The 26277-nt window shown below is 50.9% G+C and overlaps 1 protein-coding gene across 4 annotated transcripts in view; it reads left to right on the top strand.

The window, feature by feature from the left end:
• Window positions 1–6076: 6076 nt before the first annotated feature.
• Window positions 6077–26277, top strand: part of Tbx4 (T-box transcription factor 4) — a 29996-nt gene continuing 9795 nt past the window's right edge. The window contains exons 1-5 of one of the 4 annotated variants that reach the window (XM_085695612.2): window positions 6077–6443; window positions 11047–11241; window positions 11903–11997; window positions 19599–19718; window positions 20363–20510. In XM_085695612.2, the coding sequence (XP_085551738.1) occupies window positions 11050–11241; window positions 11903–11997; window positions 19599–19718; window positions 20363–20510 (555 nt within the window). In that variant the 5' untranslated portion in view covers window positions 6077–6443; window positions 11047–11049. Of the gene's footprint in view, window positions 6444–7286; window positions 7488–10315; window positions 10444–11046; window positions 11242–11902; window positions 11998–19598; window positions 19719–20362; window positions 20511–26277 lie in introns of those variants that run through there. The other 3 variants (XM_048446755.3, XM_048446753.3, XM_085695613.2) reach the window with 3 other exon arrangements.

Here is a 26277-nt window from a genome sequence, read left to right as displayed (position 1 = left end):
ATTGCTCATGTGGAGGTCAGAGAGCAACTTTGTGAACTTGGTTCTCTCCTTCCACATTTACATGGGTTCTGGGGATTGTGCTGCAAGCATCTTTACCTGCTGAACCAACCACCTTGAGACCCAAGAGGAGGCTCTCTTTTGTCTGAAAGAAGAGGGAATTAACTTTTTGGTCTCTGAGTAGATTTTTTTTTATTAGAGAATTTATCATATCCAGTTATGAGGCGTATACCTGTAATAATAATAACAATGCAAGACTAAGGTAGACGATTGCTAAGTGCTTGGCGATAGCCTGGACTACGTAGTGAGTGCTAGGCCAGCCTGGTTTATAAAGGGGGACCTTGCCTCAAGCTTCAAAAGGAAAAGGAAGAAAAGAAAGAAAGTTTAGTATCTACAAAGGCCTGGGTTTTCTCTCCAACACTTTTTAACAAAACAAGACATGAAGTAGTTAAGTTAGCAAGCAGGTCAAGCTGCTATCACTCCAGAGGCTTCTTCCCGTGAGACTTTGGGTAATAACGTAGTACTTGTATAATGGCACAGGTGCCAGCGTGCTCCTGTGTAGCAGGCACTCTTACCTTCTTTTGGTTTTAAGAGGTAAAGCCTCCCTGTGCTGTCCAGATAGGCTGTGAACTCCAGGGTCCAGATGATTCTCCTGCCTTGGCCTCCTGAGCAATCAGGCCTCCTGTTACCCTGACAGAAGCGGTGTGAGGAAGGCACTGTTGCTCCTGTTAGTAAGGAAAACTACTGCGGTAAGTCACTGCGCTCCTGTCCTGCTGCTATGACAAATTCCCCGGGAGAAATGGGTTGAAAAGAGGACAGTTGTTTTGGCTCATAGTCTCAGGGATTTTAGACCATGGTCACCTGTGCCATTGTTTTTAGAGCTTGTTGAGAAGGACATTATAGACGAGAGAGTTTAGTGGAGCAGAGCTGGTCACCTGATGGGAGACAGAGAGGTGCCGAGACCCAAGGATAGGCCCTAGTGATAGTCTCTCTCTGCTTCCTCCGCCTAGACTCACTGCTGGAAGTTTCCATCACTTCCCAGTGATTCCACCAAATCATGGACTCATCGGTGATCCATCCATTGATTAGGTCAGAGCCACCCTGATCCATTCACCTTGTGGTGATTGGCTTACCTGCTGGGGACGAGCCTTCAACATGTGGGCCATTCAGGGAGACTCTTCCTGTGCACATCCTTGTGGTGGGCACAGGGCAGTGCATCTGAAAGCGTGGTGCTAAAGATTCAGACCACTGGATTCCTTTGCTGCCTGGCTGACCTTCACAAGTGGTCTGACCTCAGTTTCTTTATCTGTAAAGTTGGGTTAATGATAGCGTCCACCCGATAGGATGGTGGGGGGGCCTGAGACGGGGCATCCTCAGTTCTGTCTGCCATGCTGTAGGTGCCCAGAACTTGTGAGCTGTTCGATGAGCCAGCCCTCGAGGCACCTTTGCTGTGAGATTAGCATCTCTTCTGCTCCTGCATCAGAGTCATCCAATGGATGAGGAGAGGCCTTAAAGCTCTTCTGGCTCCAGGTCTCTCTTCAAATAGCTTGCTGAGGGCATCAAATCGGGTGTGTTTTCTTTGGTTTGAGACTGCACCTTACCCTGTGGCCCGGGCTGGCTTTGAACCTCTCAGGTCAAGTGATCTGTCCGCCTCTGTCTTTCCTAGGCTAGGGTTAAAGGCATGCCACCATGCCCAGCTCTAAATTCTGTTTTTTATTTATTACTTATTTTTGTAAATTTTTTATTGCGTTGTTAGGAATTGAGCTCAGGGCCTTTTACTTATTGGGCACACTTTCTACTTTTGACCTATACCCTCAGCTCTACATCCAGGTTTTATATTCTTGAGCCCAAGGGCTTTTTTTAATTTTTTAATTTAATTTTTTTTTGTTATTCATGCTTAGAAAAATGGAAGGATGAAAAGGAAAAACTAAAAAGGAGTTATGTAGTCAGCTGGTCTTGGTGGTGCACGCCTTCAATCACAGCACTTGGGAGGCAGAGGCAGGCGGATCTCTATAAGCTGGAGGCCAGCCTGGTCTACATAGTGAGTTCTAGGACCTCCAGAGCGACATAGTGAGACCCTGTCTTGAAAAAACAAACAAAGATTATGTAATTTATTTCTCTCAGAATTTTTTAAAGCTCACCAAGCCTAGCACTCAGACTCATGTGTTTCAGAGATGTCTCTCGGGTGTAAACGGCAGGAAGTGGCACCGTAGGAGAGCGCGGTAATATGGATGGGAAGGCTGAGGCCCACAGAGCTCAGGCTACCCATACCCACATTGAGCTTAGTCTCTGCGGTGTGTCTGGGGAACCGCCTCCCTCTAGAGAGGACTGCCTAGCCCGCCATCCCCAGCTCAGGGATCCAGCAGTCCAGACCTCCATTTCTTCTAACTGGAAGTTTCCTAATTCTCTCTAGTAGAAGGCCCTGGGGAGACTGGGGTGAGAGGTCAGGTGAACAGCCCTCATCTACGGAGCAAGGGGAAGCACCTGCAGCGCCAGCTGCTGCCACCTTCCCCCACTCCCACCCCCTAGAGTGGGCTTAAATCCCTGCCCCCACACAGCTGTGGGAGTTTGCTAATCCCAATGGGATGCGGGCTGGGGAACCTGGAAGGGAGACCCAAGGCTACCGGGTGATAATAAAGCCGCAGCGGCGCGGCCTCACCCATCCTTTCCCTTTGGGAGGCTTAATAAGGATCTCAGGCCTTAGCTCTCAGCACACACAACGTGAAATAGCTGGAAGTGGGGTGGGAGGGTTTTGTTTTCCTGGACTTGGGTGGGAAGGCATCCTACACATGCAAGAGCCGCTCAGACCCTTAGCTGGGTCTTTCCCTGTGCTGCCGCCTAACAGACTCACCAGGGGACTGGTACCTAGGCAGTGGTCTTACACGTCTCTCTGGCCAAAAGAAACAGATCCCGGTGAACAATGATGGGAAGAATCATGCTTCTTTCTCTCTCATCCCGAGTGGCAAGGGGAATCTGGCTGGCCTGATGCCACAAGTGCCCCACCCCAGCGCGGTGATCTTCGCCCTTCATTCAGGCTCTGAAGTGTGGGGACGGGAGAATCTCACCCACGAGGAACGGGGCAGGAGGTGTGGAGGGTTGAAGGACGGCTGTCTTCGCTGTGTTCCCTTCTGGAAAGAAAACAAGATAGTTTTTATAATATTCATTCCTCCAGTCTCCCGCTTAGGTGTCGGTGGGTGCAGACCCTTTTGCCTGTGCGGGGGGTCCTGTGTGTTTCCAGCTGCAGAGCGAAGGTCAGGGCTTCCATGTCTGGCTGTGAGAGACGGTTCTCACGGGCTTGGCTCACAGATTATGACTCAGTGGGTCTGAGTTGAGGTTGGCGTTACTAAATGTTCCCCCAAACCTTCTTTCTTTTAAAGAGGGAATCTCATGTAGCCCAGGTTGCCTTTAAATTCTCTGTGTGGCAAGCCGCATTTCTTGTGTAGCAGAGAATGACCTGGAACTCCTGGTCTTCCTGTCTTTACTGACTTCTGAGAGTGTGGAACCTAGGGCTTTCTGCGTGCTACACAAGCACTTTACTAACTGAGCTGCAACCCAGAACAGATTTATTATGTGTATATATGTGTGTGTGTGTGTGTGTGTGTATGTATATATAAAATGTCTGGCTAGGTGTAGTAGCACATATAATCTGAGCACTTGGGAGGTGGGGCAGGAGGATTAGTTTCTTTGGTTTTTTTTTCCTTTGTTTTAAAAAGGCAAAATAAGGAGCTGGAGAAATGGCTCAGTGCGTACACATGGTTGTTCCCAATCATCTGTAACTCCAGTTCTAGGGGATCCAATGCCCTCTTCTGGGTTCCCTGGGCACTTGCATGGTTCACAGACAATACATGCAGGCAAAACACCCAGACATGGAAAATAAATAAAACGGAAAATTGTAATTGCTTCTTATACACTACACTGCTAGCTCAAGCACCCTGCCTTGACCACATCTGCCCTAGGTTTGGGCAGGCAATGACTGTATGCTGGCTGGCGCTCCCCTGTCTATTCAGAAACCCTGCGTGCTCCACAAGTCATAGGAATTAGTGAGCTTATAGGGTATTTGTTAATGGTTTGCAGATAATTAGTTGGTTAACTAATAGGATCGCTGATTGGCCTTTCTTCTTATTTATGAATCTGGCATACACACACAGTAAGCACATATTTCTTTGGATGAATAAATGCATAGAATAAAGATTAAATTGGAGTTCTAAAACAATATCAAACAAGAGTGAAGCCACTAACCACTTTTTACCAAACTCTGTGCAAACAGAAGAATAAACATTTACATGGGAAACAAATACTTTCAAAATTTAGGGCTGGGAAAATTTGTTCCTACATCTTTCACCAAACACTGAAGCTTGTGGGCTAGGGAGAGAGCTGTGTTGGTAATGGGCTTGCCTTGCAAGCCTGGGGAACTGAATTTCAACTTCAGGAGCCATGTGAAAAAGCCAGGCATACTGGCACAGACTTGTGATTCCAGTGCTGGAGACAGGTGGATGCCTAGAGTTAGGGGCCAAGGCCAATGAGAGATCCTGTCTCAAAGCAAAAATCAGTAGAGGACATTTGAGAAAAGACACCCAAGGTCGCTGTTCGCTCTCTGTGCATAATCCCCCTGTACACATACACAATAAAAACAAAGAAAGTGTTGCTTGTACATTTCTTAAGTGGAGCAACACCATTCTTTCCCAATCTTCCCTGGTGCCGGTAAACCAGATTTGGTGTCGATTACAGTCCTCAGTAAGTGAACATTCACTTTCTCCTTTGCCTTGGCCTTAATTTGTCTTCCTATTTGTGCTTTCACTAGCTTATGTTTGTTACAGAACACCTTGGGCTTTGGAGGAAGAGGAGAATAGAGTCATATTTAGAACTGCCAGGAGCTTTGTTAAGCACCTATCACATGTCAAGCATTTACATGTAGTAGCTCAGTCGGTCCTTACAGCTGGTAGGCTCTGATCACCCCGTTTGGTGTGAGTGGTAACAGACTTGCCTACGGTCGCACAGCTGCTAATTGGTGATTCAAGACTCAGAACCTGGCTGCAAAACCAAGGCCAGCCTAACACCAAACCTGAGGACTTTCCCCTAAGCCAGTCCAAACCAGCTTGCTAATGTTCGTTGGATAGGTGATACTGTTTAGCTAGCTGAGGTGTGTGTGTGTGTGTGTGTGTGTGTGTGTGTGTGTGTGCTCGTGTCCATGTATTTGGAACTTCTAAAGGCCGTTTTAGAGGAAAAGGGAAGGTAAAGATATTTCTTGTACATTCTTCACAGAATGCTATACTATATCTATGTACTCACTCTGTTCTCTAAACTACAGCATTGACCATAAGGCACATCCCAGTTTCAGAGCAATATAAAAAAATATGTGTGTTAGAATTATATTCCATTCCTGTAATAGTGTGTGTGTGTGTGTGTCCTCTTTCTCTCTCTCTCTCTCTCACTTGCTGGCTGGTTTGCTGCTTTAATTTCACTGCCAAAACCTTGCCTGTCTCTTCCATATCTCATGTCTCCACATCCTCATGAACCAATTGATACTGATTTAGACCATCTCCCGTGAGCCTCCAGAAAGACGCGCACTTACCAGAAGACTGCGGTCTAATTTTTTTAAGAGCTGCACTACATGGCGTCATTTCGAGCTTCCTCCAGCGACTGTCAACAAGTTCTTTCCAGGGTCTGGCCTAACTCTAACCTTCAGATGTACCTGCTAACTCACTACCAGTTCTGTCTGCCCATTCCACACAGCCGCTTGGTCAGCCTGCCCACTGTAGGGAACAATTTCCCTCCAGGCTGTTGAAGAAGACGAGGGAGGGGCCTGGGGGCAGGAGCTGAGGCTTGTCATCCAGTTTTCTCTAGCACAGAAACATGGCTCCCCAGACATTGTCTGAAGCACCAGGGTCTTCCCTTTCTTCATTCCAGAAGGAGACAGGGTGGGGAAAACTAAGCCTTCCTACCCCTTTTAGATCATGCTTCCTCTCCTGAGTTTGGGACTCTGTGGGAGGAATCTTTAAGGCATGACAGGAACTCTGGGTGGCAGGACACGGCTGAGCTGGATGGCTAGTTCCTAACAGCAGCTTTTTCTTCTTCTAAGACACTTATTTTGCTTCCTTCTTGAGTATGTGGGGTCAGGAGACAAGGATGCTGGCTCTCAGCTTTGAAAGGGAGGCAGATCCCTTCAGAAAAGGATTTGGTGGTATGCCTTCAGTCTGAGGATAAAACCTGTAGAGGAACTAGGGCTGGCTGGGAAACTGATGACGCCAGTGTAGGGGTTACAGCCCAGGCTGAGAACTGAGGACTATTGCTGGGATCCTGTTAACAAGGGATTTGGGGGCACTGGAGATGGATGGGTATATTCTTGACCAAGTTTCCTGGACTTACTGCTGGCTGTGAAGCCCAGGCATTCATGGCGTGGAGTTGCCTCAGAAGCTGTGAGAGGAAGTAGATGTAAGAAAAGAAAGGTAAGGGAACCCAGTGGGAGGCCCGTCTTGAGGTCTAGGCCGCTAAACAGGCCTCACTTTCTCCGGTTCAGAGTGGAGGGTACAGCCATCTCAGCTTTGCAGGCTGGAGTTGGGTTGAATCTTGGGAATCTGCTGGCCCAAGCTTGTCCCTTGGCTGCAGTTTCAAAGGGTTCAGCCGCTCCTGGTACCCCCCCAAGTTCAGCTAAGGCGAAGTTAAGGCCCAAGCTCCAATTCAGCATCTCCCTGCAGCCACCAGGCCCGGCCCGGCTCAGCCCGGTCACCCAGCCTCCTTCCTGCCCTCCTTGGTGATTTCTAGGCACCCTAGGGCGGTGGCGAGGAGTCCGCGGTCCTCAGGACCAGATACAGGGCCCACGGCTGTAGGTGTGAGCATGGGGTGGTCAGGATCCATACAGGTGTGCCCTCAGCACCCGAGGACACCGGCTCCCAAGTCCATCGCATGCAGGCGGGGCTGTAGGAGATGCTGGTGCGAGGAGGTTACCCGGCCACTGGCCAGGCCCAGCCACGGGGCGCCAGGGAGCGGGCCTAGCTGTCCAGTCTCAGTGGGAACAGGGCACGGCGACCCGACCGCCCGTCCCCTCTTCCCGCCTCACTAATCTAAACCATGCGGGGCTCCAGGCCCCTGCCTAGCTCAAGGACTGCGGGAAAGCCACCCAGTTACACTGCCGAGCCTGCGGCCCGATCGAGGCTTGGGGTCGGGGAGGACAGAGGAGTCCCAGGACCCTAGAATCCCCCTCTCCGGGGGGCGGTGGGCGAGAACTGATTGACAGCTGCGACGTCAGCACTGGGGGGGGGCGGCCCCGGAGGGAGGGAGGACCAGAAGGAGGGAGTAGAGGCCCCAAAGTGCAGCCTCGGAGATCAAGGGCCCGCTCCACACCCGGGATGTGCCGGGTCCCGAGGACGCAGCGGGCATCGGGACTGTAACCCAAAGCCCAGGCAGAACCTTCACGGTCCCACGCTTCTCCGACCTGAACTGGTTGTGGACCTGGGGCCGCAGACGCCTCCGCATGCAGCTGTGCAGTTAGGGTGAGTGTGGGCTCCAGCCCGTCGCGGGTGAGCTGGGCGCGGGGCTGGGGTCACCCAGCTCAAGGTTAAAAAGCAGCGTGGGGCGGGGGTGGAGGTGAGCTGAACAGGGGCAATTGGTGTAAGGACCACGGGTGGTCAAAGCCCCAGTAGGACCGCGACTGTGCCTCAGTAGTCAGATCAATGTTTCTGCTGGATACCCAGTGGCAGGGGCACAAACCCTTAGTCAGGAGTATGGGACTAAATGGGTCTAGGGACCAAAGAGTATTGTTGCTTAAGAGGCAGCTTTGTCAGGACAGGAGCGGTGGCCTTGAAATTTGAATCAGCAGAATAAGAAAGGCCAAAGGAGAGGGCTCAGGACTGACGGGGAAAACTGAAAATTCATGATGAAATGTAGGTGATCAGAACCTGGATGCCACGGACTCATCAGATTTAAATCAGTGACCGTTACATAAGTAACAATAGCTCAAAACTACCAGAATGTGAGAAATTATCAAAGAAACAGAGCGAATCGGTTAACTGATAGAATACTTAGGATTTTTTTGTTAGCACAACAGTCCTTTTCAAGATCGAACGAAAATAGTAATAACCACTTGAAAAGGACTGAGGACAAAGTAGCTTCAAAGACAGAGACAAAGGAGCCACCATTCTATTAGCATCCCTATCCATTGTCTATAAGAAATAATACTGATTTAGTAAATTGCTAAACTGAGGTACTGTAGGAAACACGCGAGGAAAAAGATGAACAACGCAAATATTAAGGAAAATTTCTTCAGTGTCAATGCGAGACTATCATACGATGCATTGTTAATATCATATCAATATTAAATATTAACCAGACTATTAACAAGTAATTGTAATACATGTAGGGACACAGTGATGAGGATTACTGGAGTAATGAGAATTTATGATATTATAATTTATTAATAGTCATAGCAATATAAATAATGTCTGAGTAGTAAGTATTATACTAACGTGATGAAAAATAATCAGGGCTACAGCAATATTACAAATGATGATAAAGTAGCAAGAAGCGGTGAAGTGATGAAAAATAATAGGCAAATTAAGATCCATACCGTTGCAAATAATGGCAGAGTCGTGAGCGAGATGTTACAGGGAGGTGATGAATAATAATGCCTAGAGTAACATGCACAATCCTAACAAAACAAATCATGGCAAGGTAACAAGAACTACTATAACAATGTAAAGAAAATTAACCTGAATACCGGGGACAATAATATTACAATTATGCCAAATCTTAGCCTGTGAAAATTTAAATAGAATGAAGAGCTAGAAGTGGGAACATGAATGGGATACCCAGCCCAAGTAAAATAATGATAGGTTAAAAGGATCAATTGCACATGTATCTAATGACCTGGATATTGGTAACAGTATTACTAATGTGCTTGGGGAGCGCTGAAGGGCCAAACAGTAACACCAAAGCAACAACGTCTTCGATGAGAATACAAAACTCCCACTTCACTCTTACAGCGTTAAAATCACGAATAATTCCAGAGCTAGGGATAAATATTCTTAATGTTGCTGAACTGATCAGAATTTCACCTCAATAACAACAAAACATTGAAAATTGTAAATTTTTTAAAAAAAATTCCCCCTAGTAAAAGGAAAAAAATTCACTAGTAAAAAATATGAAAAGAAAATGCTACCCCTGTCCCCCTAAAAATGAGGTAGCCCAAAGTAACCATTCCAGACGCAGAGGCAGTGCAACCCGCGGGTCAGCCCGCGGAGGGTCGACGTGAAGGGCCTTGGCGCCGAGCACGGGGAGAGAGCGGGACCCAGGATGCCAGCGCTGGGACCGAAAGGAGCGCCCAAAGGGGAAGGAAAAAGGGAATCTTGAGGTGGGGCGGCTCGAGCGGGGACTTAGCGGCGAAGGAAAACGATCCGCGACCCGATGGAGGAGAAGGGGAACGCCGCGGAACTCTGGCGGCGGGTGTAGAAGGGCACCCGGCAGCAGCGCAGGCAGGGAGAAGAGCCGCCGCAAGGCCGCTGCTTGGTTCTGGGTGACGAGGGACCTCCGTGGCGCCGCAGGCAGCCGCTGCTCTTGGCCCTGCGAGCCTCCGCACCTGGGGCGGGCGGGGCGGCTCATAGGTACCCATATTGGTTGGAACCCAAATAGAGTGGAAGGCAGCGCAGTAGCCAAGACCCTCCCGGAATCCTGGATTTTCGAAGTCCTACGGGGGAACCAGCACGTGGTTCAAGGCAGGGTGCAGGGGCAGGCCACGTCCAGGGAGCCTTGCTAGTTCTAGGCGGGCTGTGGCTGGGCTGTCAGCCTTATCTTTATGGGCTTTTCCCAGCCCTGGCTGGCCCTGGCCCCCTTTTATCTCCTCGGTTGCACTTGGCTTGTTTACTTTGGAGGCCCTGGGAGCCGAAGTCTCAGTCCCGGCGCAGAGGCTGGTGAGCTGGGTAGGTGAGGGCCTGTGCCTGCGGACGCATCGCCAGAGAGCTGGGCTAGAACTGAAAGGGTCTGAGAGGACAAAAGGGAGAGATTTCGCCAAGACACACAGCAAGCCCACTAAAGCTTGGCCAGATTCTGAGGGAAGAGTAGGGTGGTGGGAAGGGAAGCGTAGAACAGTATATGGCGGCACCCGGAAGGATGCAGGACAGGCTGGTCTTTGCAAGCAAGCTAGATTTTTCCTTTTGGCGTCTCCGAGACCACAACGTGCACTTGAGCAGACAGGTGAAGAGGCCCAGAGACTTCGGGGAAATTTAGCTGTGCCCCAAGGCAAGGTCAGACTGTGATTGTGAAATGGACCCGCCCTATTGGCCTAGTATTTAGCTAAGAGGTCTTTGAATCCTTTGGCCCAACCCAGATTACTTTTTGGAACCGAAGAGCGAGGGTGTGAGCCAGCTTGTGCGAATGTGAGGACAGTTTGAGGAGGCCGCTGGCAGAGTTCAGGGTCTGGCTCAGAGGGACCCCAAGACAGAGCGTGCTCCTTGGGTGAGGAGGATGCGGTGTGGGGTTTGGAAGCGGTGGGTTCAGGATGTCTTCACTTGGCGTGCCTGGACTGAGGTGCTGGATGAGGGCAGAAAGCTGAGCACTGGCCTCAAGCGCCCCAGCTCTGGGCCCTTCTCAGGTGTGGGGCTGCAGGAACCGAGGCCCTTACTTCAGGCCTAGCTCTCCTCTCCCACAAGTCCAGGTAGTGTCTTGAGTATCCTGGGCCAAAAGTGAGACCCTAGTTATTTCCGAGAGGTCAAGAAGACCCAGGCCTTGGGCTCCAGTTGAGCAAAAGGAAGGGACACGGGGTGTAGCTGAGACTGTGCGGGAAGGCGGTCCTTCCTCAAAACCTACTCATCACACAACCTCAAGTCTTGGGGGCAGGCAGACCTTCAACTGCACGTAGACCCTCCCAGGTCCAGAACCTGAAGGGAGGAGGCTAGGGTCCTGCCCTTCCGCATGCTCCCTCCCCCAGCTCAGAAGGGGGCGGGGTCCACGTGTGCCGGGGCACCCACCAGAAGCCCCAGGGGCTCAGCTCCACAGGGCCGCGGGGCCTCTGGCCAGTGTGGATCTGGCTGAGTAACTCGGCGTGTGCTGTGCCCGCAGGAGATGCTGCAGGATAAGGGCCTGTCGGAGAGCGAGGAGGCCTTCCGGGCCCCGGGCACAGCGCTCGGGGAGGCCAGCACCACCAACGCCACCAACGTCCCCGAGCCCGCGCTGGCCGCGCCGGGTCTTAGCGGAGCAACTCTTGGCAGCCCCCCGGGCCAGGGCGCCGACGTCGCCGCTGCCGCCGCGGAGCAGGTAGGGGCGTCGAGTTGTTTGTGCGGGTCCTTCGTGGGTCGGAGCTAGGATTCCTCGGGTCCGAGACTGTCAGCCCTTTGGTTCTCCGCTGGCCATGGCTCGTGTTCTCTGCTTTCGAGGGAGGGTTCTTCTCCACCCCGAACCCTCGGGGGCTGACTCTGATCTCCTAGAAGGGAGATCCCTGATTCAGGGAACGAACCCAAACCAATGTCCAGTTTCAAAAACCCCAAAAGGGTGAAAGCCAGGGAGCGGGACAGACAGGAAGGCCACAGAACTGTCACTGAGAAGGCTTAGAGCCGCTACCGTGCACATCACCACAACTCGCATCCTCCCGAGCCTTTCTCCGTGTCCCTCGGTTCGCCCACAAGCGGTGGCTAAAGCCAGCTATGGAGTGTCGTCTACATGGCATAGTCACCATGTGTCCTCTATACGGTCATCAGCAGGTGAAGCCCCAAGGGAGGGAGTTTGAATCTCTGATTCAAAGCTTCAAATTCTCCAGTGGTTCAAAATAATATTGTGAGAAACGAAATCTCGAGGAGTAGGCTCAAGGGCTGGCTGTTCTGCACGCTTCGTCGGTCTGCGCTCTACTCTATGCAGGCTCCGCGTGGAGCCCAGCTGTGGGCCAGCCAGGCAGACCAGTTCTCCTCCCTCCCATCCCCAGACCATCGAGAACATCAAGGTGGGGCTGCACGAGAAGGAGCTGTGGAAGAAGTTCCACGAAGCGGGCACCGAGATGATCATCACCAAGGCCGGCAGGTCAGTCGGGGAGAGTGACGTGGGGAGAGCGGCAGGTGGGAGCCAGGAAAATGTGTCTGCCAGGAAGGCCCGTAGGGAGAGGACTCTGCAGTCCTCGGGGTTCCTGGTCTTGGGCCAGTGGGAAATTTATCAGCCACTGAGGTCCCAGCTCCACGTTCTACAGCAGCCGGCCGGACCAGCAGCTTTTGCACCTTCCTAGAACCTGAGGGGGTCGGGAGGGACAGCAGTATGCTGATGACGTGCAAACAAGCGCAGCCACACCCGAAGGCCACCTGCAGGGATGCTTGGCCCTCGGGGGAATTGCTCTGCCTACTAACCTCCCGGTGAGGGTCGGGCTGAGGTTGTGTTTCTTAATCGCCCAAACTTTTTGGGAGCAGCATGAACCCCAAGTTACTTATCCTAGGGCAACACCCTCCTCAGCCTAGGAGAAGGCACCACTGGGTCCTTGCGCTGTCGGGGTGCCTCCCTAGGTCTCGGTGGCTGCCAGCGAAGGGTGATTTATAAAGTGGAAACATCTTTAAAATGCACTGGTGTCTGTGGGAGATGAGGGAGGAGAGGGTGAGAAGAGAAAGACACGGAGCAGCGTGTGTGTGTGTGTGTGTGTGTGTGTGTGTGTGTGTGTGTGTTCTTGAGAGATCACAAGCCTGTGAATGTGTGTGAATCAGACAACGGCTGTGGTGGGCTAGCAGGCACAGGACAGGAGTGGTCCAACGGAGCAGTTAGCAAGTGAAGGGGACCGCGCGATAGTTTAGGAAGCTCTTGTGGAGACTCTGCCCTTCTGCATCCATACCCTTGGTTTTGGTCCATGGGAGCAAATTAGGGGAGAAAATATCCATTTTTCTGGTGATGAGCCTGGGACTTGTTTGGAGAAATGAGATGGTAAGCCATCAAGGGCCAGGGATGTGGAGTCAGACTATAGTGGGAGGAGTGTTCTCTTGCCAGCTCAACTGTTTCCATCTGTGCAACCTTCAGACAAGGGCCACACCATTCGGGTCTCTCTCTACCTGCTTCCCCTTTACCCACAAGAGAAAAAAAAGGTCCTGCTTCATTCATTCAGCTGTCCATAAAGCCCATGACAGAGTTTCGTTTCAAAAGAAATAAAAATCAGTGGGGTCTGTATGCAGTGCATTGATACTGGGGTCCTTCCTTCGGCTCCCAAACGCAGGCATTGTGAAGCTTTTTTTTTTTTTAATTTTGTGATGATAGAAACATGAACACTTGGTCACCCTCTTGCCTCAGAAAGATGGCATAGTCACTCAGGGCTTCTTAGGGAAGGAGGAAGGTTGGTTTTAGGGCCCTGGGTTTTCTGCATTTGGGAGATGGAAAAAGAGGACACTTCAATCTTCTTGGCAGAGGGTGGCCTGGCCGAATGGTTATGGAGAATAGAGACACAGGCTTTACCTCTTCCCAGCTGGGTGAACTTGGGCTAGAAACTATTGTCCTGTGGCCCCCTGGTGCCAGGTGTTTGAAAGTGATAAATGTAAGTATAGCTGCTGTCCTTCCTAACTGTGGGACCCAAACCAGGGGCTTCTGTAAAAGGTAAAGCAAACTGTCAGGTGCCTTACAGGTGTGGAGGAAGGGGGATTGTTCTCTTGTGCCTGCTAACATGGAGGACGGAAAACAGAAAGAACTCTCCAGACTTTATATTTGCAGATTTTAGCCTCTTGGAAATAGATGATGGGTATGTTATCTGGATAGATGAGTTTCTGGTTTCCAGTGAGCTTTTCTACCTGTGTGGGTCCTCACCCCTCCACCCTCCCAACAGAAGTCCTCAAATCCACACTGCAGAGCCTACCCTCGGAGTCAGAAGCCTGTGCCCTGTCCTAGTGATCCTACCTAGGGGTGGGCCTCGGGGATGGCATTGATAGTTTTAAAATGACCGTGAGGATTCTGGTCACTTACGTGGTCCTCACGTTCTTTTCTCTGGTGGAAAGTTACACCAAATCTAATCGGAAAAACTTATTAGCCTCATCCACTTCCGCTTCAGATCTCAGAGCCCCATTTCTTCCTGCAAACCTTCCTACTATCTTTTTAGGGGTGTGTGTGTGTGTGCTAGGATCCACCCCATCTTGCACATGCTGAGTGTGCTGCTCAGGCACTGAACTACACCTCCAGAACTCCACTGTCTCCAGAGACCTCCTTCATTGGCTTGCTCGCTGTGTCCAGGCAGTCTCTGGGTGCAGCCTGTGTTTGGGCTTGTGGCTCTTCCACACTCCACCCAGTGTTTTCCCAGACTACCAGCACCCTTCATGGGGCTTGTTCATTTCTCAGCAGATGGCCGGTTTGTAGATTCTAAGATGGAAAAACCTCCTCCATGTCTCTTTCCTTTTTTTCACTGATGCTCTGTAAAGTGTGGGATTGTTTGCTCCTGGAGACAGACTCTGGCTGCTTAGGGGCATGATATCTGCTGTCTGGCCGGGGAAGGATGGGGCCCTGGAGAAGGGAGCCAGAGTCTTCCTTCTCAAGACCATTTGAGTTCACGGTTTCACAAGTCTCCCACCCATTGGGTCCTTGAAAATCTGAAGGCCAAAGGAAAAAAAGAGAGAGAGAGAGAACCAGCCTCATTGGATAGTGCCTTTGACTAAAATGCTCAAGAACCCCGGGGTGCCAGGTGTCACGTGAGAGTCAGACCCTTTCTAGTCTGTCTCAATTCCTCTCAAAGCAGAGCGCTCACGTTGGTAATGGCAGAGATTTCTCTCTTGGCTTCAGATCCCTTCCAAGCTTGATACATGTGAGAAACTGCATTTTTTCCCCTCCCAAACACAGATAAAAGTGAACTCCACAAAAAATTAAACATAACCCTTCCAAAAATGAACATTTCCTACCCATCTGACTGCCCTTCTCCTAGGTCATGGTTTTGCCACCAGATAAATCTCCACTATCAGTCTTCCCAGCCTGTTGAGTTCAATGTTGCTTGTGTTAGTGACAGTGAATTTGCGTTTGAAAAATGAACTACCGATGAGAACTCCTGTTGAACCTGTATTGTTTGTTATTCTGAGGCAAAGATTTGGCCTGGCTTAATCCTGGGCTTCAAAGCCAATTGCCCTTGCTCTGTATACAGAGCGTCAGAACCCAGTGGCGTGGGTGATAAGAGAAGTAAGGGTTGAAGACACTGGGAAAGTGGGTTGGGGAGAGAGCGCTTTGATCTCGTCTTAAAGTATTTTCTGAAAGCAAAAGTCTATCAGAAGGAAGTGCCTTCCAAAAAAAAAAAAAAATTCCGAGCAAAGCAACTGACCTTCCCAAACAGCACCCATTCCACACACCCTCCTTAGACCCTCCCCTCAGGGAAATTATGTCTTTAAAAATGCTTTGGGTATTTTAGAAAGTCTCTCTCTCTCTCTCTCTCTCTCTCTCTCTCTCTCTCTCTCTCTCTCAGAAATCATTTGGTTCCAAAAGCTCTGGCCAGAATATAGACTGCTCTCACCCCCCCCCACACACACACCTTTGGTTGTTGCCCTGCCCACCCCTTCTCAACAAGACCCCACGATTTTAAGGATAAAATGATGGGCGGGCTTTCCGGTGATCCCCGCCTTTCCCCTGCAGCTCGTTTTGCATTTTTGCTTCCCTTCAAGGTTCTAAGATGAGAACCCTGTGTGTGTGTGTGTGTGTGTGTGTGTGTGTGTGTGTGTGTGTGTGTGTGTAAGCACATGCCATTTAAATGTAGGTTTCTTTGAGTTGAATATTTCTGCAAGAGAATGCCGGCCCATCTGAAGTTTATAGCCCTATAGAATTCAAAACAAAACAACAATGAACCCAGGGTGTAACCACCATCCAGATAAGGAGAACCTCCCCAGTCCCCTAGCCTTCTTCATGAGTGCCCTCCGGGTCACCACCGCTGCCACCCTGAAAACCACTTTCCACACTTCTCGCCCGCTCTGGCGGTTTTAATGCCTGCATTTAAGGGAAGGCACGTGCAACTGCTTCAGGCCTCCACCCACAAGGAAGTCGGGGAGCGTTCAGCTAGGTAGGGAGAGTCTGGTGAGGTTCCAGTATCTTGATTTCCACTCTGTCCCGGGATGTGGGACTGAACACTAATTTGGCGCCTTGCGTTTGACAACCTGAAGATCCAGGAGCCAGCCATCCCTGCGGCGTCCTCTCCCGGCGGGGAGTTTGCATTTATAGATCTGTGGCCAAAAGCACAACGCCCCCCAGCCTCGGGCCTGCAACAGAGGAAGCTTATCCTAGCAGCTCATTCTAAAGCCATTTCCGAGTAAGAAGCAGATAAAGGCTCGAGTCCGGTACCCTTTCAGAGCCGGCTGCTGATCAGAGGGGAGGTCCCGGCTTTCATCTGCTCCCGGCGGGCGGCCAGGCGGCCAGCGTGTTTATTCCCCTGGCGGAGCCGCTTCCGCGCGTGCTGGCCGCCGCAGCTGTCTGGGGACAGCGCGGGAGCGGGGAGAGAGAAGGCGCGGGGGCACGCGCGCGAAGGGTACAGAAGGGTGCCGTGTGGGGCTCAGCAACAGCTAAACCTAGTGACATCCTCTTTTCCTGCACCTCTCTTCCCAGCCCTGAGCGACCCTCCTCCCACACACACTGTAGGGTGTTATTTTCAGGTACGTTTAATGTCGTCAATCAGAAATAACTTATAGCTCACAGGATCATTTCGTGTGTTTCGTTAGCGAGGAGGAATTTTGTCAGTAGAGCCCTAAGGAAGTCACAGCTTCCAAATTCAGTCTAGCCTCTTTGTGGAGGCCTGCTCACCTGATGAACGGCCCTGCAATTTGGGCTTTTGGGTTCCAGCAATAACCTTTATCCAAATCAGGGGCAGATGTGAGGTTGGGGGTGATACTCCTCGCCTTTCCATGCAGCTGCCCTTCCACCCTGGGCAGACAACTGGATACTGGGCATGGTGTGGCTGGCAGCACTTGGGGCCCCCACAATGTGGTCTGCAGGCCCTTGAAGCATGCCCTCAGCAAGCTTGGCTTAGACCTGGCCATCTGTTTCTAAGAGGACAGCCCATCCTGCTTCAGCCGACCCACACCAGATATCCTGGCTGCCCTCTCAGCTTGTGAAGGCTGATGCTCTCAGAAGAGGGGACTTGGTGATACAAGAGGCAGGGGCCAGGAGGTACTCTCTTTCCCCATGCCATTACCCTAAGACCTCCCCCAAAGTGGTCTCTGAGAGGGCGCAGACCCTGTAAGCCTTGGGAGCAGAGTACAGAAGTCTATGAGTGTCTGCCTGGCCCTCTGAGCTGCTGAGGCAGGGTGCAACATGGGAAGGTCACGGTCCCTCAGTTCCCTTTCGTTCCAGTCTACACACACTGCTGTAGTGGCAGCCAGGCATTTCTTCCTGGCCCTTGTATGTGGGTCCTGGCCCTCGAAGGGGGCTATGGCTGTCCTCTGCTGTTGCTACCTGCAGCGATTGACTACCTGGGCCCAACAGCCACGGCTGCCCCATTTTGTCGCTCTTTCTGTAGCAGTTATGAAACGGTGGCCTAGAGGGGACAGGGTTCTTGGCCTTCCCCCAGGAAAGGCGAGGCAAGGCAGCGGCTGCCCTCCTCTTTCAGCTCTAGACCCACCAAGAGTGGGGCAGGGCCAGGAAACAGAGTGGTACCGACTCCAGCTGTGCCCCTATGCCTGGCTGAGGGCTGGTTTGAAGGAGGAGACTGGATTGGGTTCCTGAGTTTTCTGGCTCCCCCACCCCACATCCTTGGAGAGGGGGTGGATTTGAAAATGCTTTCAATTGACATCTGAGACAAATTCTTCCACACGGTTTATAAGTCCCTAGACTTGCAGTAAGAACTGCCACCCCCCCCTTTCCAGGCACGCATACATGCACACATGCGCACTTGACCCACAAGCTCATGCACATGCGCCTGGGCCGCCATAGCCGCCCATTCTCTCTGCAGTGTGTGTCCTAGTCTTTCCTGTGACAGGAGAGGTGCATGGGCTGGGCTAGGCAGGTCCTGCTGGAGAACCAACTCTTCCAGAACCTTTCTGCTCAGGGTTCCAGTTTGCTGTGGGGTCTGCCAGCTGTGGAGACCTTTATTCTTTCCGGAAGTCCTACCCTATCAAGGAAAGCTAGTACTGATGACAAAATGGAGGTGGGTGTGTCCAATCTGTTTGAGGTTTTCAGGGCAGCGACTTGTGAGGTTCTCTGGCCTAGTGAATGGCTTGCTGGTGTTGTTTGGATTCTCAGCACCACGGTGGGTTGAGGCTCCCACATCTGTGTCTTCTGTCAGGTTTGGATCCTGCTTTTCTCCTGGGGAACCCCTTCGGGATTTGGTTTTTGGTTTGTTTTTGTTTTTCCGAGACAGGGTTTCTCTGTGTAGCCCTGGCTGTCCTGGTACTGTAGACCAGGCTGGCCTCAGAGATTCACCTGCCTCTGCCTTGGGAGTGCTGGGGTTAAAGGTGTGCACCACCACCGCCCTGCCCTGCGGATTTTTCCTTTTCTTTTCTCTTTCTTTCTCTCTCTTTTATTTTATTTTTTGAGAAGGTTTTTTGGTATACAGTTCAGATTGGGCTCTAACCAGAAGTCCTCCTGCCTCAGCCTCCCTGAGCACTGGTTTGAAATAGAGTATGTGACCTGTATATAGTGACAGTTGTCTGTCTGACCCAGTGTGTGCTAGGCAAATGGTCTATACCTGAGTTCCATCTCCAGCCCTCTTTGTGGGGAGTCAGCTGGGGAGGGACTGAAGGCTCCTGTGCCGGGGAGGGGTGGGGAGGGGTTCTGTCTGCCCTGCTCTGGTTCAACAGGAGCAGAGGGCTCTGTGCTCCTGCAGGTTTGCCCGTGCTGAGTGCCTTAGGGAGCTCTTTTCAGTTAGCATCCTGGACAGCTTCATCATGGGCTACAGGAACTGACTCACTTTTGTTGGGTCCATTTTCAGAGACCTAGGCCATACCCCTGGCTTGTGAGAGGTGGAACAGAGCAGGGGCTCGAGGAGAAGGTAGTAATGTTATCCTCATTTGAGAAGTAGAGAAACTGAGGCACAGGAGATCTGGGCAGGTGGCCTGAGGCTTAGCTGGTTAGAAGTGGGCCCGACTGTGATCAATGACAGGCTGATTTCTGCTTCCATGTTTTGGTCCATGAGGCTTCTCCACTGACTTCTTGGATTCCTGGTCAGGGTGCTTGCTATGTATGGCCTCAGTGAAGCACGTGCCACGAGAAAGACCCCTGCAGCTCACACAGGAAGAACCAGGCTTAGCAGGGTTTTCCCCAAGTTCTCTTTCCTATGAGAAAGGCATCATTGCCTATGGGAGCCGCTGACAGTGGCGTCCAGGGCAGCTGCACTAGCGCCCTATGAACTTCAGCTGATTGTAAGCTGGCTAAGGACTGGGGACAACTTAAGGCAGCCAGAATGCTACTTAAGTGCCCCTCACTGTCCCAAACAGGGTCTCTATGCTGCCTGCTGCGATTCATAGCTACCGGGTCCCAATCATGGGGGATTCCCGCGGAGGGAGATTTGAACAAGGTGTACGCTGCCTTTCTGGGTGTAGATTGACAGCTGGTGGGGGGTCTGGTGTAGTTTGGACAGTTCTGTCCTGTGGGACAGTAAGGACAAGGGAGAAGTAGGTCATGACCTTTGGCTAAAAGGGCTCTGCACCCGCTCTTACCTCTACTCTGCTGTTTCTCCCACTGTGCCGCCTCAACCTTGACCCCCTCAGGAGGATGTTCCCCAGCTACAAGGTGAAAGTCACGGGCATGAACCCCAAGACCAAGTACATCCTGCTCATCGACATCGTCCCGGCAGATGACCATCGCTATAAGTTCTGTGACAACAAGTGGTAAGAGGCCCAGGGCCTGTCTCTCCTGGCGCGGGCGCTCCTTCTTCCAGCCGGTCTTTACTGCCCAGAGTCATTTTGCTGGACCGCTACCTGCACCCTGGCAGGGACTGAGGCAGGTGTGTAGGCTTTGCTGGCCCTTAACGGGCCCTAGAACATCTGACTGGGACTCTCTGGGGTCCATGGTGGTGAAAGTCATAGAAACAAAAGCTAGATTAGAACTCAGAACAGGCTCTGGATGTGAAAGTTGTTTAGGTCCTTTGAGATGTTCCAGCTGACACATTTACAACATTGGAAAAGTAAAAAAAAACATAGAAGGGGGTGCAGGGATTGGAGGGGGGTTGGTAGCTCAGGGGTTAAAGCACTGCCAGTAAATAAATAAAACTTATAAATAAAACACAGGGAAGTGCCCGACTCTTCCTGAAGTGTCTTTATAAATAGCCCTAGTCTTTGAAATCAATGCTACCACCTTCCTTCATCTCCAAGTGAAGGGAGGAGCTGGGAAGCACTGACTCCTCCTCTCTGCTCCCCTCCCCTCCCCCTTGCCTCTGCACTGGGCCTTGGTTTGCTCTCAGGGGGAATGGGGAGTTTGGCTTCACCAGACCCCAGGGAACTCAACTGCCTGCCGCTGTCTGCTTTGTCTGCAGGATGGTCGCTGGGAAGGCTGAGCCAGCCATGCCGGGGAGGCTTTATGTCCACCCAGACTCTCCTGCCACAGGGGCCCACTGGATGCGGCAGCTGGTCTCTTTCCAGAAGCTGAAGCTGACCAACAACCACCTGGACCCCTTTGGCCATGTAAGGACCGGAGTGGTCTGGTCTTGGGGGAGAGCAGCCGTGGTGGTGGTGGTGGTGGTCGTGGTCGTGGTGGTCGTAGTCTTAAAGGTTTGAGAGCAGGAGAGACTCCGCTTTTTATCAGGCCTCTGACCCTGCAGATCAGCTGTGCATCCCCTTCCTCCTCACCAGCCGGTGACTCTGGGCAAGGCTCTCTTTTTGAGTCTCTGTTTCCGTGTATAGAGAATGGGGCTGACCGTATGTGCCTTCCATGGTAGTGAGGCCTAGGTGAGGGAATATGCAGGAAGTTCCTTAACAGAGAAGAGCCAAGTGAACGGTGAGTATGGCAGTGGAGATGATGAGGAAGGTGGTAGTGATGGAAGATGGTGCTGATGCTGGCAGCTGTGATGATTGACAGTGATGATGGCCACACTGGTGATGCTGACCATGGTGGGGGTGGTGATGACCGTGACGGGGGGGCCCAAAACCTATTCCTGCTAGACTCTACAGCTGTGTCCCTCTGAAGGTTCCGTCCTTCTTACCTCTGGTAAGGGAGAGTTATCTCTGGCTCCTTGCTCAGCCGCTGCCTGGGGTCTGGTTCATAGGTCAGGACCGTGGTGATGGTAGTAGGAGCGGCTGTGGTGACTGCCTGCACACATCCTAATCCCAGTTTCTTAGGCTCGTTCTTTCCCCATCTGGCCCTGGCAGGCCCACAGAAGGGAAGTCTTTATGAGAAAATCTTTAGCTCAAATGTGTTGCAAACAGAAGCCTGGCAGCCAGTATCAGGGCATCAGATCCTGTCTCCGTGAATGCCTGTGATTCTCTGGTAGTGTGGTGCAGGGGTGTGGGGGAACCTCAGGCGGTGGAGGCCGCTAGGTGCTGCACAGCTGAACACAAAGGTCATGTGGGACAAGGGCTCAGGTCTCTTGCACAGCTCAGTCTCTGGGGAGACTGAGTCAGGGTCAGCACAAATCAGGGTCCTGAGAAGAAAAGTTCTTCCTGGAGAATGCCGGAAGTGCTTCATCCTGATTGACAGGAAGCTCCTGGTTTCAGTTTCAGAATCTGATTCAGCTTTCATTTTGGTCATTGGTGATGTAAGTACACATTTAGAGTACAGGATGCAGCAAACTAGCCTTCTCTGTTTTACAAGTCTCTATCCTGGGTTTCCAGTGCAGATCCCAGTGGGGAGGGCCAGCCAAGCCCCAACTCCCAGAGCAAATCCTGACCAGGTCTCTGCCCATGTGACTGCTGCTGAACTTTGTCTGCTTGCTTGGACTGTGGTATCACAAGATGAGGGAGGGCCTCTGATGTCAGTGGGGACCGTAGAGACAGGACCCTCTAACTAACCCTGCAGGCTCATGGCAGCACTAGCAGGTTGAGTGAGTCGGGAGCTTGACAGGTGAAAGCATCCTGAGATTAAGGGTTTGGATGGGATCTTGGGTACACCTGCTTGTTACCATGGCTCCCAGCTCCCAGCTTCAGGGTGCTTCCTAAGACACCCCTACTTCCCTGGCCCTGCAGAAGGTGAGAGGGGAAGGTACTCAGGCTTGGAAAGCCGGCTCTTTAGAAGGAGAAAATACTGTGCTTTCTTAGCTCATCCCCCATCCTTGGTGGCTCCTCATGGTTTTTTGTTTTGTTTTGTTTTTTTGAGACAGGATTTCTCTGTGTTGCCCTGGCTGTCCTAGTACTTGCTGTGTAGACCAGTTTGGCCTTGAGCTCACAGAGATCTGGCTGCTTCTACCTCCCAAGTGCTGGGATTAACGGCATGTGCCACCAGAGACAGGTGGAGCTCTGTGAGTTTGAGGCCAGCCTGGTCTACAGAGCAAGTTCCAAAGCTACAGAGAAACCCTGTCTCATCTCGCCCCCCCCCCCCAAAAAAAAAACAGGACACCTACAAGGTCATTTGCTGCTATTTGGGGCTGGAGAGATGGTTCAGCGGTTAAGTGCACTGGCTGTTTGTTCTTCCCGAGGACCTGGGTTCAATTCCCAGCACCCACATGGCAGTTTACAACTGCCTGTAACTCTACCTCCATGGGATTTGACACCCTCACACAGACATACATACAGACAAAATACCAGTGCACATAAAGTAGAAATAAATAAATCATTTAAGGGGGGGGGGCGTGTGCTACCACTGTTCCATCTGATGCTTTTCTTAATTTTTTGAGGACCAGGAAAGGGGTTTGGGCTCAGCAGCTCGTCTTTCAGGGCAGATGGACTCTAGAACAGGAACTTCTCTAGTCCACTTGGCTAGATGCTCCCAAAGAGTCAGGGTTGATTTCTAAGTGGGAAACCTATGGGATTTAAAAGCTTCTTTTATATATATATATATATATATGTATATGTATATGTATATATATATAAATATAAATATAAAATGTTTGTGGGTGTTTTGTGTGCATGCCTGGTTCCAGAGGAGGTCAGAAAAGAGCATTAGATCATCTGGATTTTAGATTCTTGTAAGCTGCTATGTGGGTGCTGGGATTGAACCCAGGTTTTCTGGAAGAACATCAACTGCTGCAGCTGAGCCATGTCCAGCCTCACCATGTGGGGCTTTGCAGCAAACACTCACAAGGAAATTTCTAGTAAAAACAGTTGGAGAAGGAGGCTCAGGAGGGCAGGCAGGTACAGCGTATGACCTGGATTTTGTTAAGAGAGTGGCTGGCAGCAGGAGCAGAAAGGATCATGGGAGTAAAGTAGGCCAGCCACTGCTGCAGCATGGCGCACCTTCAGCTCCACTTCTGTCATTGTGCTGCTACAGATCTGACTGTCCATCTCTTGCTGCTTCCCTCCTCCCCCACCCTTCCAGGAGGCCCTGGCTAGGTGGCCCCGTGATGGGAATAAGGTGCGTCCCCTCTTTCCCTCTTCATCTTTTAAGAGTCTAGCAATACTTCTTGGGCTTCAGGAAGCCAAGTAGGATTGAAGTAGATCCGTCGGGACTGACACACAGGTCTTGCTTTTCTGCAAATCTTTAGGCGGGAAGGCGATGTGTGCAGTGGGTTGTGTACAGTTCTGTCTGGGTGCAGGGACATCATCTGTGCCAGGCCTTTCTGCTTTCAGCTGGCGGAGGAGAACGGGCCATCTCACAGGGTGACTCTGATTGGGAAGGACTGAGATAACCCTCATCAAAGTTTCTTTCTTCTCTTTGTCTGTCTTCCTTCCTTTCCTCCCTCCCTCCCTAGACAGGGTTTCTCTGTGTAGACTAGGTGGACCCCAAACTCAGGGATTTGTCTGAATTTCTTAACAAGACATAGATACACTGGAAGTGGAGGGGAGCATCCATAATGTCTTTTCCCCCTTCCCAACACCCAGTGACATACTGAGGTGTGATTCTATCAAAGTTCACTCTGAGGAACAGTGGGTTTATTGGTTTACTCACAGAGCGTAGATATGGGGTTACTCACAAGAGTGTGGGTGCTTCCCCCCACAAAAGGCTACACTGGAAAATCTTTACCCAATATGAATAATGGTTTCCCCATTCACTGCATAGATGGAGCCTCTTCCCCCTGACCTCCCCCTTGAGGCCACATGCAGTTAGGGCAGAGGTGAATACAGCTCTGGCTGGGGGATTAGCTGCACACTCTGGTGAGGGTCCCATGACCCAGCAGTCAACAAGTTCAACTGGGATCTTCTGCAAGTGGGCATGGCCGAGCTCATGAAGATGGTGGCAGATTGGCTCAGAGGACAGTCCTGTACCACACCATGCCTGCCTGACGTCCTGCTGCTCTCTGGGCATGGGTGATTTTCCCATCCCATTTACCTTCCTCCATTCCTTAGCCTTGGTTCTGAGTTCAAATAACCATTCCTCTGGGGAGGAGGCACAGGCTGTGTTCTCAGAGCATGCGCACCTTCTCATCCCTGTAATTACAAAGCTGTGTCTGAGCACTTGTTGGTCTCTCAACAGTTGATTTTTGAATCAGAAACACAGTCACATGGATTTAAAAATAAGTCACCAAGGAGACTGGGGAGATGGCTTAGTTGGTCCCCATAAGCCTAAGATAGATCCGCAGCATTGATGTCAAAAAGCCCGCACAGTGGCATGTGTCTGTCAACCCCAGTGCTGTGGGTGTGGACAGGTGGACCCCACTGCCTAGTTATCAGAATTAATGAACTCTGGATTCTGTCAGAGAGCCTAAGAAAGTAGGGGTGGAGAGCAACCCAGGATCATCCAGCTGGATGCTGACCTCTGGCCTCCACATGCACACATGTGCATAAACACAGCACAACACATACAAAATTCATCATGGAGTAAATACAAGTGTTTTTGCAGTGATATGATTAACTGTTGTTACTACTTTCGGCATTGTTTGGCACATACAGGCAGAATAGGCTAAGATACAATGCCTTGTGCACCTTGCTCTGTGAACAATGTATTCTGGAGATGCTTCCATTCACAGAGAGCTTCCTCTGCCTCTGGTGCATCTGCATTCTACTTTCCTGTTGTTCCGCTAACTACTGTGCTTTGTTGCCAGATGCTTCAGTTTTTTGTTTTTTGTTTGTTTTTGAGGTGTGGTAGCCCAGGCTAGCCTTGAACTTGTGATCTGTCTGCCTTCATTTCCTGAGTACTAGGATTATAGGTGTTAACACCATCCTAGGCTATTTTTCACTTCTTTGTTTTCTGAGACAGGGTCTCCCAGTGTAGCCTTGACTGGCTTAGAACTTGCTAAGTAAACCAGGCTGGCCTCACACTCAAAGAGATCTGCTTGCCTCTGCCTCTCAAGGATGAGATTAAAGGCATGTACTGCCACACCTGGCTACTTTTCATTCTTTTGATTATGCTTGAGTGGGTGTCAGATATGTGTGTGTAATAAATGCCCTGTTCACAGTTGGGAGTAAGAGTTTTTAAGATAGTCATCTCCTTGTTGTCAGGGGAATCCACAAATGTGTGTGCCCATTGTGGCCTTCCTGCAGGGTGGGAGGGCAGACTTTCTTGATTATTTTTTTCCTTTTTTGTGTACATGAATGTGGTACATGCCTACACATTCATGGGAATGTGGTATATTTGTACCTGTGTGCACACGCATGTGGAGATCAGAGGTCAGCCTTGGATGCTGTTCCCCAGAACTCCACCTGCCTTCTCTTCTGAGAAAGGGTCTCACTGGACCTGGAGCTCACTGATCTAGATATGCTGGGCATCCAACCTCAGGGACTGTCCTGTCGCTCACTGCCTCACCTTGCAGGTTACAAGCATGTGCCACGTGCCTGGTTTTTGACATGTGTACTGTGATCGAACTTGGGTTCTCATGGTTGTACTGACAAAGCCATTCCCAGCCCCAGCTCTTTAGATCCCTGACAGTTTGAGGGGCAAACGGTAGGAACAAATTATAGTTTTAATTCACGTCTCCTTCCCTTCTCCCTGGGCATCTCCTTTTCTGTGAGCCATGTGGTTCTTGCTCCACTTTCCTCTCAGATTTTCGAGCTCATCCACTTTTAACTTTTATAAATGTGGAAGGTTTAGGTTCCATCTAATGCGTTGGCCAGTTTGTCCCTTGATCTGGCTCATGGTGGTCGTGGTTTTCCCTGGCAGAAGTTTTTGATTGAATTTATCCTTTCTTCCTTTATAGGTTCTGGGAAGACCTCAGTCATTTCTTTATGAGGGAATTTTCCTTCAGTACTTTTTAGAATCTTTCTGTGCAGCCCAGGTTGGCCTCAAACTTATGATCCTTCTACCTTAGCTTCCTGAGTGCTTTGGGGAGCCTGTTCTAGCCACCGTGTGAGCTCTAATGATCAGACTCAAGAGGTCAGGCTTGGAAGCAGATGCCTTTAACCACTGAGCCATCTTGCCAGCCCT

The sequence above is a fragment of the Myodes glareolus genome, chromosome 9, assembly GCF_982192425.1.
Source record: "Myodes glareolus chromosome 9, mMyoGla1.1, whole genome shotgun sequence".
NCBI classification, from domain to species: domain Eukaryota; kingdom Metazoa; phylum Chordata; class Mammalia; order Rodentia; family Cricetidae; genus Myodes; species Myodes glareolus.
The sequence above is the reverse complement of the archived record's forward strand: the minus strand, read 5'-3'. Positions and strand labels throughout refer to the sequence as shown.